The 14,911-nt window shown below is 55.4% G+C and overlaps 1 protein-coding gene across 8 annotated transcripts; it reads right to left on the minus strand.

Moving 5' to 3' along the window:
* Positions 1-1,294: 1,294 nt before the first annotated feature.
* GUCD1 (guanylyl cyclase domain containing 1) lies at positions 1,295-14,838 on the minus strand. Of its 8 annotated transcripts, none has more exons than XM_025474709.3 (6): positions 14,699-14,838; positions 9,301-9,385; positions 8,318-8,483; positions 6,667-6,758; positions 4,519-4,760; positions 1,295-3,819 (listed from the first exon to the last, which is right to left on the minus strand). In XM_025474709.3, exons 2-6 carry the CDS (start codon positions 9,309-9,311, stop codon positions 3,725-3,727), a joined length of 606 nt encoding a protein of 201 aa, XP_025330494.1. In that variant the 5' UTR covers positions 9,312-9,385; positions 14,699-14,838; the 3' UTR covers positions 1,295-3,724. The 8 variants fall into 8 exon arrangements, with proteins under 8 accessions (XP_025330494.1, XP_025330492.1, XP_025330491.1 ...); XM_025474707.3 differs by lacking the exon at positions 14,699-14,838 and adding an exon at positions 14,073-14,326 and having other exon boundaries at positions 1,295-3,816; XM_025474706.3 differs by lacking the exon at positions 14,699-14,838 and adding an exon at positions 14,073-14,282.
* Between the last annotated feature and the right edge of the window lie 73 nt (positions 14,839-14,911).

The following is a 14,911-nucleotide window of genomic DNA, read 5'->3' on the forward strand; positions in this document are numbered from 1 at the left end:
GCTTCCATACTGGGTGCTTGTTCTCTCTCTCTCTCGCCCCTCCTCCCTCCTTGCCCCCCTCTTTCTCCCTCCCTTTATGTCATTACTACCTGTTCTATCATGAGGACACACCCAGGCAGCCTGTGGCTGGCAGCCCTATCAGTGAGCTTGGGAGCAGATGTTTCAGTATGTCAAACCTTGAGGTGACTGTAGCCCTGCCAACAGCTTGAGACACCCCAGGCCAAAGGCATCAGTTTGGCTGCACCCAGCTCTTTGTTCCGGCCTGGCCCCTTGGCTCCCAGGGGGCCCCTCCCAGGAGTCCTCAGCCTGTGCCCCCCCCCCCCCCCCCACTGTCCTCACCCTGCATGCTCTGGGCAGCCAGCTCTATCCACCCAGTACTCACTACCTCACCCACATTTGTCCCTCCTATTTCAACACCTCCTTCATCATTTTTCTCTCGTGATTATATTCAATAGCCACTTGGATGCCCCAAACCAATCTTTCCCATGCCTGTCCCAACCACAATATGCCCATTCAGAATCGGGGGCCCCTTCCCCTAGGAGTTCAGAGAGGGCCCTGGCATACTCTAGCAGGGTGCCCCATCCTCAGCTGGCCAACGCCCTGATTAAAGGAATGTCTACAGGGCTGCTTTCCAGTTTGGAGAAAGGTCCAAAGACCTCAGTCACAACTCCTTAATAAATCCCCACAGTGTGGGGCTTGGGGAGGGGCAGAGCAGCAGTCAGGATGAGAGCACAGGCCAGAGACTGGGACCCCGCCCAAGACGCCAGCTCTGGCTCTGTCAGCAACCTGTGCGACCTGGGGCGGGTCTGAGGCTGCCAGATAATGCAGGATTTCCAGACACGTCCTTTTTCAGAAGTAGAATTCTTATCAAATGTAACACTAGAAGAGCCCAAATAGCTAGCAAATAAGGGGAGCTGCTGGTTGGGGGTGGCAGGTACAGGGAGGGCTGGAGTCCCACCAGCAGGGCTCCCCCCGCTCTATTGCCTCCTGTGGTTCCCACTGTCCCCTTCATTCGACTCCACCTCCCCTCCAGACCCTCCTCCTGCCCTAAACTGTGTGCCCCTCCATGTCCTCTTCAAGAACTGCCATCAAGCTCAGCTTTGAGGCCCTTCCATCTCCAGCACTGCCTGCCTAAGCCCCCACAAGATCAGGAGGGAGGCAGAACTGAAAAAGCAATGAACAGGATTCTAGTCCCAGCTGAAACCTGGTATGGCAGGTCAAGGACCTGGGTTTGCATGCACTCACGCTGAGAATTTGGGACGGAAACAAGAATTCACAAAGGCGGACCCAGGACTGCCATGATTCTGCAGTGAGAATAATGTTTATTGAGAATGGCTCATTACAAACAAAAAATATATATGTAGAAAATCTCTGCAATGCAAAAGATCCCTTTTGTCCCTGTGTGGCTGGAGTGAACAAAACCAACTGTCCAGTGTGGCTTTGCTGGGCTCCCCCCATGCAGGCAGGGGTCATGGGTGCCATGTGCCATGTGCAGAAGTTCCTGAAGCCTGGGTTTTCTCCAGCCTTGTTTTCATGACATGTGCAAGAACAGGTTTGCATTTGCATCCCATTCCCATGACCCTCCCAGGCAGACGGCACTATTGCAGGCACAGGTAGCTTTCTTGTTAATCTTCTAGAGGGTGACCTCTAACTTGTGGCTGGCCCCGGGGACTCAGATGCTGTGACCACCCTCTGTGGAGGCTGCTCTTCATGACAGCCCCACCAGTCATCCAAAGCGTCACTTCTTCATTGCTTTCCTTGATGCGTCTATTCTAACCATAATTTTAGCCAGACCCTTCCTGAGGATGTCCAAATCCCACAGCCGCCACACGTGGTATTCCTGGGTGTGAAACTGGAGAGCTCCCTGGGATCTCGGGCCACCCAACATTAAGGCAAAAGAGATAAGACCAGTCTGAAGACACTGCTAATCTCCGACACCAAGGTGGCTAACCTGTTAGCTAACCAGCTAACAGTGCCTCCCTCTGGGCCAAAGGCTGCATCTGGTGTTGAAGAGCAATAGGCTGGATGGTCTGATGGCCCCTCTTCAGCAGAGCCGGTCTCTGGCCCTCAGACCAGCCACGGTGGGGAGGTCCCAGCTGGCTGCTGGGAGAAGATGCTGAGCCTGTTTGCAGTCCAGAGGGGTAGCAGCTGCCACTGTATCGTGCCTTGGCCAACAAGAGACCAAGACACAGGGGGACGGGGCAGTGTGGCTGATGGGGCAGCCCTGCTCCTCTGCCAGACAGCTCATGAGGGGTGGGTGTCCTCGGCTCCTTTGGGAATGATCTAGTTCCCTTTGTTTTTCGGAGCAGATCTGGATTCAAAACCCAACCCCACCACTGTCCTGGACAAACTCTCCCCAGACTGATGGCCAGATTTTGTCTGTAAGGTAGGGTGAGGGGCCCTGGCACTCAGCTACCCCAGCTGTGAGTCCCTTTCTCTTTGAAAGGGAACTTGGGCTGGCTTCTCTGCTCTGTGAAGAGAGATGTCAGTGGTTCCGAAGTACCTGCAATCTCACTATTATTGTCTTACTTGAGGGTAACTCTCACTCCCCACAAGTGGAAAAACTTAATTCTGAAAGAAACCAAACAAGCCCCCACCCCCCAAGAAAAGAAAACAATTTTAAAAGTAGGAAACAGCTCTAGTCCATGCTATGTGCAGTGCTGTGTGATCCTGGGCAGAAACTATTCTTCTCTGTCAAGACAGAAAAGCCTCAACATTCTGTGCAAAAGGTCCTGGCATGAATATTAGGGTGGGTAGGAGGCCAACGGCTATCTCCCATCATGGCCTCAGGACAGCAGGCCCTAGCACCCCAGCACTCAGCCCTGTGAGGCCTGGGGCTCCCCACACCCGGATAATGTGCCCCACTATTGGGGCTTATGCTAGTGTCAGGAGGCCTCATGGGTTAGGGGGGATCTTTGGGACACAGGTGGCTGTGCCTGGCCTTCTGGGTCAGGCATTCTTGTACACTCAGCACTGCCAGCTAGCAAGAGTCAGGGCCCTGTCTACTCCCCTGAGGGCCCTCTACTCTACAGTGCTATGGTACCTAGAGGGTGAGGGGTACGGGGCCCAGGGTCCTTCTGGCCTTAGGCCCAGCCATCTCCAGGGCCCAGAGGCCTCACAACCAGCCAGAGGAACTTGGGTGGGTTCCCATCTTATGGCGGGAAGGAGTGGTGGCATCCACCAAAGGGCCCAGGGAGGTCTGTAGCACTTCTAGGGGTAGGCAGTTCCTAGCAAGGCCTGGAGCAGCCCACAGTCTTGGGGGCCAGAGTTGGCTACATGGTCTCCAAACACGTGGATACCATCCTGACAAGTGGCATCTCCAGGGCTCAGCCCTCAGATCTGTGGGGAGACAAGCTCAAGCTTCTCCTGTGCCCTGGATCTGGTATGCAGGCAACAAGGGCACCCACAGGGCTAGAAGTCCCCTGGGCACAGTTCAAGTCAGATTTGGGGTCCTAGGGGAAGCTCTACTCAGATGCTCTGGGGACACCTCCACCAACCAGCAGGTGCGTAGGGTAAGTGGCAAGATGACACACGTGACGCTGGCAGACAAAGCAGGCATGCCTCCAGCATCAAGAATTCCCTGGGGCTTTGTCACACAGGCCAAGGCTGCAGTTCTGCATCCAAGCCCCAGCAGCTCGGGGCCTGGGCCAAGGCCTCCTGAGTTGGCCAGGCTAGGGTGGGGCAGGGTGGGGTGCGAGGGCCTGGGCACACCAGGCTCCCGCTGTCAGCTGTCCAGGTAGACAAAGAGGATGTCCTCATCTGTGCCGTAACTGGTTCTGGCTTCCTCGAAGTTACTGATGCTGGTGCTGCACATTCCTGCTGGGGGCAAGAAGGGAGAGTGAGGTAGTGGTGGTGGGGGGAGTAGTATACCTGCCTCACTGGCACCCAGGGGAGCTAGGGGAGGTCTGACCTCCTGCCACCTGCCTGGCCACCCTCTGCCACTCATCTTTCACCCACAGGAAGCCTTCCTTGCCGATTTCAGCCTTCATGAGCTCATTCTCTGACCCTTCCCCAGTTTAGCAGATGGAGAAGGTGAGACCCAGAGGGAAAGAAATATGCTTGAGGACACATGGGGTAAGTCTGCTAGAGTCAGGACAGTCCTTTCCAGTCTCCAGGGCAGTGGGGAGCCCTCGCTGCACCTGGAGCAGAGCTGGAACTGGGAAGACTTTCCTTTCTGACGGGTATGCTTGCTGGCTGTCCTGGCAGGGCTAGAGTGAGGAGACCGGGGGAGGCACCCGCAGAATAAGAGTGAGATGGGGCCCACGCAGTGGTGTAGGGCTGGTGGTATGGGAGGGACAGGTGGCCTGACCTGGTGTGTGGAGGCCGGGATGGCCTCAGGTTTACGGCTGATCTGGGCATGGGCAGAGGGGCAGCACAGAAGACAGGAGCCCAGGAGGAGCAGAGGCTTTGGGGAGAAGGCGGGGAGGGAAGTCTTGGCCACCAGGATGAATGAGAAGGAATCAGGGATGGTGAATGCGGCCTGCCCCACCTACCATCCCCTGCCCGCCTGGCACTCACGGTCGGCATAGGCTGGATTGTTGTAGAAGATGCAGCCTGTGGCCCGGTTGTAGCCGCGCAGCACGATGAAGTGGCCCTGGTAGTCAGGGGTGCGGCAGAAGCAGCGGTGGCCGCTGGGGGCGAAGCAGCAGTACTTGACAGGACTGGAGCAAAGGTCGCAGTGCAGTACTCCAGAGTTCACCAGCACGATGGCCACGTGGCCCTGTGCCAGGTGCTCCTGGATGTCCTGCACGCTCACTGTGCTGTGGGTGGGAGGAGGGTCAGCTGGTGCCGCTGGGCCCCAACCCCCATCTCTCAAGCGGACCCCTGCTCGGATCACAAAGCTTGGGGACCTGGCTCATCTTCCCTCCCTCCTGAGCTCCTTGCAGGTGGGAATATCCTGCTTTGTCACCGTGGCCCAGGCTCAGAGGAGGATTAAGCATGGGACCAGTGCCGGGGTGAGGGTGGGAGGGCTCCGAGGGTGCTCAAGGACAAGCCACTCCCATCAGGTCCTTCCAGGGGTGGCAGGAAGTCGACTCCAGATGGGCCCCTGTCATGGGCTGCTGAAGCGGCACACGGCACCACACCTCCTGGCCTGGACAGTGAATTTTGTTTTTTTGCTGAGCACCCTTCTTAGTCATTTACCCTAAATCACATGCAGTTTACCTTGGAAGCTGTGGGTCCAATGTATTCCCCCAAACTTGAGCTAAGCATGGCTTTGTCAGTTTCAAAACCACATGCTTCCCTGAAAAAGACTAGTTTTCTTTTCTTTTCTTTTTCTCTAAGGCTCCTAAAGCAGAAGGGGTTGTCCAGGAAGGGCCTGGCCAGCAGCCCTCCCAGGGGATCCCCAGTTCAGCAGAACCAGCTGCTCCCTGAGGCAGACTCTTAGAGGCACTGCCCCGTTCAATGCCCCCAGAAGGCAGCAAATCCAAACCAAGAATCCAGAATGGGTGAGGGGCTGTGAGGTAGTAGTCCCCTAAGCTAGGGGCCTCCCCCTGCCGCAGTCTCCTCAGGAGTGGCAGCATTAGCACTACGTGGCCTGGCCCAACGCTAGCCCACGGCCAAGTCATGTGGCAGGTTGGTTTGGTTGCTTCAGCCTAGGGAAACATGCCATCTTTCCATTTGGTCTGTGAAATGAAATAGCAGGCTGGGTTCCCGATGGTATGTATGAGTGCGGGATTTCCACTGCAGAGACAAAGCTGGGGCTGGGCTAGAAAGAAAAGCACCATGCTTCATGGGGTAAATGGGTGCAGAGTGCCAGGTCTGGCTCACAGCCCGGACGAGTGGCCAGTGGGGACCGTGGGCAGCTCGTGCTATTTTTCTCATCCTCAGTTTATTCACATGAGGAATAGGGGACGGCACCAGCTTCCCCCTCAACAAGACAAGCATGTGGCACAAGCCGTTAAATGAACATTTATTGCCTTTCCTCCTAGCACGTGCTCGTGTGGTGGACAGGTATGTGGAGACTCTTCCCGGTTTTTTTCCTAACCACTTATTGTGTGGTACCATTATGTCAACGATCCAAATGGAAATCTATGGAGAGGAGGGAGACCTGAGAAGAGTGGTCTAGGGGAGCCTAGCAGGGATCTAAGCTAACCTGCCTGAGCCTGGAGAAGGTCATTAGCATCTGGGGAAGTTACTCCCAGGGTCTGCTCAAATCCTGCCCTCATCTATAGATGGAAGCAGGGAGACCCACAGAAGGTCACAGCAGCCTGTGGGGAGATCTGAGATCCAGGCCTCCCTAGAGAGCCAACACATGCGGTTGTCCTCTGTCACCTTCCATCGCTTTGCCAGCATGTTCCTTAGGCTGTCACCCCTTCAAGAAGGGTTCCTGTGTTCTGTCTCGAACTACCATTCTGTGAGCAGTCTGAAGGCTGGCTGGAGTCTGGCTTGCTCACCACCTGTCCCTCCAGGTTCTGCTTGTGATCCATCTTAGGCTGCAGTTTTGTGTACAGGAGGTCATGTAGTTCCACTTGTCCCCATTTTATGGATGGAAACAGTAAGGCTTAGGAGGGCAAGTCCATGCCTTTGGCCACCTGGGTAGGACACCCTGGTTCTGTCTGACTGCCAAAGTTCCTAGCCTTTCCTGTACGCCATCCTGCGACCTCCCTGAGGACAAGTATGTGATTGAGCAGGCACCCAAGAAAGAGTAAAGGGGGCAGTGCTCACCATTTCTCCACCAGCACCTTGCAAGCCTTGGCTTGTGCAAACAACTGGTTCACCCGGGTCTCCTCTGTGTCAAAGTGCTTCCTGTAGAAGGACTAAAGAGAGAAAGGCAGGCTGGAGGGACTGCCTGTCTTGGCTGCCCTCCCCCCATGTGGATGAAGTGAAGACCATGTGATGGAGGTGAAGATGGTGAAAAGAAGGGAGGAGCCTGGCCTGCTAGGGGAGATGGCCCATGCAGCATGCGTGGACAGAAAGAAAGCTGCATGTGTTGGGGCGCCTGGGTGGCTCAGTGGTTGCGTGTCTGCCTTTGGCCCAGGTCATGATCCCAGGGTCCTGGGATTGAGTACCGCCTCAGGCTCCCTGCAGGGAGCCTGCTTCTCCATCTGCCTATGTCTTTGCCTCTCTGTGTCTCTCATGAATAAATAAAATCTTAAAAAAAAAAAAAAGAAAAGGCTCCATGTGTCTTTTTTTTTTTTTTAAAGATTTTATTTATTTATTCATGAGAGACACAGAGAAAAGGCAGAGACACAGGCAGAGGGAGAAGCAGGCTCTTCGCAGGAAGCCTGATGTGGGACTTGATCCCAGAACTCCAGGGCCGAAGGTAGACACTCAGCCACTAAGCCACCTAGGTGTCCTGAAAGCTCCATGTGTCATGAGCTGGCAGGGTGGCTGGCCAGAGCACACGGAACCACAGAGGAATGAGGAGGATGCTCAGGAGATGGCTAGGCAGCTGAGCTCAGGTCAGCTCCCCCAGCAAGGCTAGTCATCCCTGGGCTGTGTACCCTGTGGATATGAGCAGGAGTCTGTGGTAAATGAGCAAAGGGGGTGGCTGGGCCTATCCAGATGCTCTTCCACTGCTTGCCTTAGCAAGGTGAGGTCCAGGAACATACTTTATTCAGTGTGGGGGACTTAAGAGGGCTAGACCGATCCCCTGTGGGGGAGGCAGGAGAGACCCTGCTCTTGGGCTCTTTTATCTGTCTCGCAGCTACAGTGATTAAGCCAGATCCATCAGCTATCTTCCCCCAGCCTGGAAGGTATAAAGGCAATTTAGGTTGACCGGTGCTGGCCACCATGTGACAACCCTCTTGCCAATGAGGCCAACAGAGACTCTACTCTGCCAAGTTTTGGAGCTGGGGCCAACATGTATCTCTGCAGCAGGCAAGACTTGGGGGGTAAGGGTAGGGGGACAGGAGGTGTGTACTGGTATAATAGTGAGGCTGTCTTTTTCTTTTTCAGAAAGAAAAAAATTTAGTTTTTCCTCCAGAATACCAACTATCCAGCTTGGAGCCATCTGTCCCTGTGACAAGGAAGAAAATGGGCAAGTGGTGGCAGGGTGAGGTCAGAGTGACATGCTCTGAGGCCCTGGACCTGAGACATAGGAGGGATGGATGCAGGAAAGCAGCCTGAGATGCTCCTCTTGCACATCATCAAGTACTCTTGAAGGCAGGCAGCAGGAGTCTCACTGCTCAAATGCTCTGAGCAGGCTACAGCCCAACGTCACCTAGTCTGACCAGATCGAATGTCCTGCACACAGTGTATCTGCTGCTGCTCCCTGGTCCCTACATATCTGTGTGTATGCTCAGGTGTCAATGCCTTGACCATACCCCCTTGTAACTACTGGACCTGAGTGAAAGCCTGGTGGCTGGCCGCTCACCTGGTTCTTGTAGCCCTTGTCAACACCCAGGGTCTGTGTGCAGAAGCGGTGCCTCACGCCAAAGTGGCGCATCAAGTAGGCCAGGTCAATGGTCCAGATGCTCCTGGTTAGCCGCAGCTCCTGCAGGGCACTCTCAAACTCATTGTCGTCCACCTGGCCCAGGTACCTGTGGGGAGATGGGCTGCTGAGGTTGGCTTGCTTATGTGGGGAAGCTGGCTGGGGTCACCCTCCTCCCAAGGCCCCCCAACCATTATCAGAGCTCCCGCTCCCCCAGAAGGCTCCATCCTTTGTCATGAAATCCTGTATCTTGCCTACTTTCTTGGGCACAACCTGAGGCTGCCTGGGGTACCATGTTGGCCTGAGTCAAGGATTCTGCTTCTTGAATCTCTTAAAAGGTTGTGTGACTTAGGGTAAGTTGCCAGACTCTGGCCTCACTAGCTTCATCTTTAGGATGAGATGTTTGGACCACATCAGTGGTTTTCTAAATTCTAGGCACAGAACTCTTTTGCTGAACACTACTTTGCCTGGAATTCTGGGATATAAAACAGGTAAGGGAGAAGCTGCTCTGACGTTCCTGGCAGCTGCCTAAAAATCTCCTAAGAGGAGATGACTACGGTGCTCTTTGCTTGGACGGTCAAGGTTCCTGTGATATTCCCACAACCTTAGTTCAACAGTTGGCATTCTAGTGACAGTCTTCCAGGAGGCCAAGACTGGAAGGTCCCATGTCCCAGGGATGAGGAAATTCTGTGGACCAGACACCTGGGACTTCCTTGGCTATCCCCAGAGCTGACACCTGGAAGGCCTCGTTCCACCCTTTGCTTGTTTTTGCAGGTAAGACCAAGCCTGGTTGGAAGCTGGACCTCCTTTAAGCCCCAACCAAGAAAAGCCATATGGATGATGAATCCCACCCAGGTCTCTCCCTATTTCTCTTTCCAGCTAGAGCAGATGGTGTGGATGGGGAGGGCCTAGGCCTGCCCACTCACCGCAGCACCATCTTGGAGCAGGCCAGGCCGCAGTCCCAGTGGTAGAGCTGCTGGATGATGGGCACAGGCAGCTGCACAAAGTCTTCTGCAATGAAACACAGGGAGGTCACAGACCCTTGGCACTGCAGCTGTCACTGCCACCCCACTGAAGCCACCGTCATTGGCTCCTACCCAGATCCTGTAGGAGTTGTTCAGGGGCCAAAAAACAGCCTTTCAGGTGCCCCAATCCATTCTCCTTACAATAGCAGTAATCTCCCCCAAACATCAGTCAGAGTGGGTCAGCCTTACAACAAAATCCTCCAGTGGGTTGATTCCTCTGTCTCTTAAGACAATGCCTTCATGGCTGCCTCTGCCTTCTCACCTCCCCTCATCCTCAGGAGGCCAACCTGCAGGCAGAACCTTCACTTGCCGTGATCCTTTATGCCCCAGAGCCTTTACACACCTCTTCCCCCTGCATGAACTCTCCTGACTTCCAAGGTACTTGACCTAACTCCTGCCTTTGGATGTCACTTCTCCATGACATTGCTTCCATCTTGCCTAGCACCTGTCCCCCAACTACATGCACTCACAGCCCCACAGGCCTCTCTCTCAGAACATTCTTTTTGGACTTTCAAGGAGGCTGGCACAGGACCAGCCACATGGGAAGTGCTCAGCAGATATTCATGTCTGACTTCATGAGGCCCCTGGAGGTCTGCCTAACTCCAAAGACTCCGGGGCCACCCAAGTGTGAAGTCCATGGTTAGAAGGAAGGGAGACTGTCATGTAATCTGTGTATGTGCAATGCTAACCTAGGTAACCTCTCAGTCTGTTCTCGTCAAACAGTGTGGAGTAGAAAGGTCCTGACCTCGGCATTTTAGCCTTAGCTCTGTCACGGCCTGACTGTGGGCTGAGCAACTGACTTCCTCTTGAGAGACTGAGTCTGGCTATCTCTAAAGTCGGGGACTTTGGTCTGATTCAGTCAATCAACAAATATTTCCCAAGAGCCTAGCACCTGGCATGTGAACCAGAGATGTGGTGGTTAAGTGACATAAACAGATTCCTGTCCTAGTGGTCAGCAAAAACAAGCAAGAGTAAGAGAAAAACAGAAGGCTAGAACTGGGGAAAAGGTGGGGGTGTGCCTTAGAGTGAGAATCAGGGAATGCAAGACAGAGGAGAACAGCATGCATTGAGGAGCTAAGGCGGGAGCCAGCTGGAACGTGGCCTCCTGGAACCTCCTACTCTGGGATCCCACAAATCTGGATAAAGTTCAGCGTCTAAAGAAATGGGAGGGACTTCCCCTCAGCAATGACCACTCACTGCTCATTCATGACACTCATTAAGCATGTGAAACCCCAGCTCACCCTGTTTCCTCATCTTGGGAGGTCTCCGGGGTTTCTCTTGAACCTACAACTCACCTGTGCAGAGCTGCCCCAGAGGCTGGCTCGCCATGCCAACCCTGGCTCCCGCTGCATGCAGCAACCAAAAGGGCCCTGCAGTTTGTCCTGGCCTTTCAACCTGCTGGTCTTGTCTGGGAAGCTTGCCTGGAGTGAGTCCCTAGCTCCTACTCTCTATGTCTAAACTCTCCCCAGCCTCCAAGTCCTGGTTCAGAGGCCACCACTTCCAGTGCTTTCTCTGATCCCAGGCTGGCCACGCCCTTTCCCTCATCTGCACTCTGGGAGGCCAGAGTTCATGCTTTGGCTCACAGGAGAGGACCCTTGCATTGAGCTTGTCTGTGTCCTGCTGAGCTGTTGAACATTCCCAGGGGGCAGGGACCTGTGACTCCTCCTTCACTGCCTTTTACTGGCCTTCCCCCCCCCCCCCCCCTTCCTCACCTTCAAGGGCCTGCAACAGGGCCTATGGATGGCAAGATGGCATGAGTGAGTACAGGCCACCTGCTAGCTGAGTCACTTGAGGAGAAGCACTTCATCTCTCCGTGCCTGCTTCTTCTATGAAATGGACCACCACAAATGCCAGCCCATGGAGTGCTATGCGCACTCAGGGTGAGTGTGCTGCAGGTGCTGATGTAAACCCTGCCCTCCATCTAGAGGGCCCTGGCGCCCTGAGCCCAACTGGGCTGAGGCTTTGTTCCCTCCTTCCCTTGACCCCAGAAGCCTCTAAAAGCACCAGGCCATCATTCAAGGCCTTCCCACACCTGTCTCCTTCCAGTGTCATGGATTCAGTTCTGAGGTCTCCGTCCAGCCTGAATTTTCTGCCTATCCTCTGTCCCAAATTCCACGCCCAGTTCCTTTCCCCTCTGTACACAGTAGCCAGAGGGATCCCAGTCCCAGTCTCCCATTGCTCTTAGAAGAAAGTTGTCACCCCATTCCATGGCCTGCAGGGCCCTGCCCAACCTGGGCCCCCACTAGCCTCACCTTGGCCCTTACACCTCACTCACCCAGTTCCAGGTACCCTGGAAAACCCATCAGGCTTCATTCTACCCCTCTGCATGTATAGCCGTCTCTGGAACTTTCTTCCCTGCAGTTCTCGAGGCAGGCTTACCAGGCTGCCCCTTCAAATATTTCCCCTCTGAGAGGCTTTTTCTGATTACGGCTTTTGGGGGAGGAGGCCGCCCTTCCCAGCATCCTGTTTGTTTCCTTCACAGTACTTGGCAAAATTAATGAGAAAAAAAAACAAAACAGAGCTACTCTTTTTCCCCAGAAGACTGCAAGCTTCCTGAAGACAAAGAATTTGCTAATCCTGTTCACTGTTATTTCCAATGCCTACTATCTGATGCTTAGCAGTAATGCAATAAATATTTGTTACAAGAAATGAACCTAAAAAAAAAAAAAAAAAAGAAATGAACCTATTTTTTTTAAATGAACTTTATTAAACACTCAACATATGCTACAATTTAAGGACACTAAGGATGACTAAGTCCTGACTCCTGCCCTCCAGATTCATAATCTAAAATAATTCCCCCCAATAGGCTGAGTGGAGAGAAAGCTCTGTGCAGGGTGTTATTCTCTAATGATGGAATGCATCTCTTTTCAAGAACCCTTCACTGTGGCCATAACTGCTTCTCTCTACACAGGCTGTTAACTCCCCAGCCTTTGCTCTTGCAGATCCCTTAGTCTGGAATGTTATCTCCCATCTCTGAACAGCCAAATTCTCTGGTCTCTTTCTCACTCTGAGCCCTTCAATAGGAGTATTTGAGGGGTTCGTGTCTGCCTTCCCCACCGGACAGACTAAGACTATCTCAGTGGCAGGCAGGGTTGCACCTGTCTCCCCCCAGCCCTTGGGCCAGAGCAGGCACTCAGACATGTCTGATGAATGGAAGGTGTTTTTCCAAAAAAACCTTATCCCTTGAGATGCCTGGGCCTACCTGTCACAGCAATGCCCCACCCTCCCCCAATCTCCCCCTACTCTGGCTTCCAGACTATAGCCCCTCTGTTCATGGCTCCCTTATTCTGCAGCCCGGGCTCTGGCACCAGCTAGCTGGGTCATCTTAACGGCCAGGCTTTGACTCTGTTTGTGCCTTTCCTATTCCCAGCTGTAAATGTGGCACAGGACAGCTGTTCCCTAGAGTTCTTGTGAATTCCACTGCCCCTCTTCTTCTTGCCCTGATCCTAAAACCCCTGGATCCCAAGGTCCCACAAGGCTAAAGACTCCCAGGTGGCTATCCCCAGTCTTGGCATGGGAAGGTCAGCTCACAGGGATCCAGATATACTACTGGGGGTGAGGGGGTGATAAGGGGAAGCAAGGCCTTCCAAGCCCAGAACTACTGCCAGATGTTGATGCCTGGAGCCAAGATACTGTCCCACCTGAAAGTAGAGTCTATCTGTAGCCCTAGCCTGGCTTCAGGTGGCAGCTGTTGCCCAAAAAAGCAGACCCTGAACGCTTAATTCCTTTCTATTCTATCTGCTCATGTGCAAAAAGTGCAAGTAACAACGGTAACTTACTTTTGGGGATTAATGAGGAATTGCATGTAAACAACTTAGCATAGTGCCTGCTCATGGGAAGCTCCCTATGAATGTGAGCCATTACTCCACTGGGACTCAGAAAAGGCAAGTGTCTGGCCCAAGATCACAGTTAGATAATTGGAAGAGTAGGGATGCAAATCCCAGGAGAGCATCAGACTTATGCCCTGCTGCATTCACAAGAGACCTCTCCCTGGGTGTGACACCAAGGTCCCTGATGTCTTAGGGCCAGGTCCCACAAGCTCTTGACCTCTCCCATGAGATGGCACCCCACTGTAGAGTTTACTAGCACTTTCTCATCAACCCTGAGAGCAGGAATCATTGCTTTTCCCCTCCCCCACTCAGAGAAGCAAACTGAAGCCCACAGGCACTGAATGTCAGTCTTGATGTCTGCCCCGGAGGAACTCGGGCCACCTAGGGGCAGAAGGAACCAGAGGGTCGGTCGAGACAACATGCTGAGTCTGGGAGGCCAGGGTAAGGGGCACATCCATTGCTCCGTGCTCTGCCGGTTTCCTGCCCTAGGCCTCAGCTCCCCTAGTTCCTGGAGGGGCCGCGGGATCTCCTAAGGCGGCTCCAGCAGGACTCTCGGCTTCTGGGGAAGGTGCCGACCTCGCCCCGCACCCAGGACCCTCCCACTGTGACCGCTCTCTGGGCAGACTGGGGTTCCAGCCCTAGGAGTATCAGGAAATCCCCAGTGGCCCGGGCAGGGGGTGAGCGGCCAAGGCGGGAATGTACACCTGGCCAGGTGTCGCTCAAAGCTCTACAGCCCGGCCCGTGGCGGCGGTCGACCCAAGGTCGCGCGGCCGGACCCTGCCCGTGCTAGGGCGGGTCCCCGTCGTTCCCGGGCGAGGGCCGGGCCCTCGAGGAGACACTGACCCGGCTCCAGCGGTGGCCCCGCTGCCTCCGCCTCCGTCCTCATGACCCGGGCTGCGCGGGGCGCCCATGGCCCCGGCCCGGCTGCAGCTTCGGCTCCGAATCGGGCGGGAGCAAGGCTGGTGCGTGTCAGGTTCCTCCTCCGCCGCCGCAGCCAGAGCCACAGCCGCCGCCGCCGCCGCCGCCGCCGCCGCCAGCGCGGTGGGGAGAAGAGGAGGAGGAGGCGGGGCCGCCCCAAGCCCCGCCCCCTCCAGGCCCCGGCTGGGGCCCCGCCCCTCCCCAGGCCCCACCCCTCCGCTGGTTCTGCTGGCCCCGCCCCTTTCCCCACGCCCGGCGCAGCCGCGCAGGCCCCATCACGCCTCGGCTCCCCGGAAGCTCCGCCCCTTGGCCGCAGCGCGGCCCCGAGGCCCCGCCTTCCCACCCGCGCGGGTTCCCCAGAGACTCAGTCCCTGTCTGGCCCCGCTTCGCTGCCAGCCTCGGGCATAGAGCCAGGTCCTGTCCGCACACCGCGGGGCTCCAGGAGACCTGGCGCTGCTTCGGCTTCCTTGAGGGCCGGCCCCCGCTTTGCTCTAAGCCTGTTTCTCTATCCGCACGGTGAGCCAGCTCGCCTTGCTGAGGGCGCCCCTTACCTGGTGGTGCCGGGTTTCAAAGGCTAAATTGTGAGGGGAGGTCCTGGCCCTCGGCCCCCCTGCCTGCTGCCCCAGATCCCCGCCTTGTCGTCCAGCCACTCCCTGGTGTGAGGTGTTTGGAAACGCGAGCCCCCCGCCCCCCGTCGCTGGCTTGAGGATCCGTGTTTCCGGCGGCACCTGGGCCCCGTCCCCAGCTCTCCTTTCCGGGGCCGG

Source organism: Canis lupus, chromosome 26 (genome assembly GCF_003254725.2).
Source record: "Canis lupus dingo isolate Sandy chromosome 26, ASM325472v2, whole genome shotgun sequence".
Taxonomy (NCBI): Eukaryota; Metazoa; Chordata; class Mammalia; order Carnivora; family Canidae; genus Canis; species Canis lupus.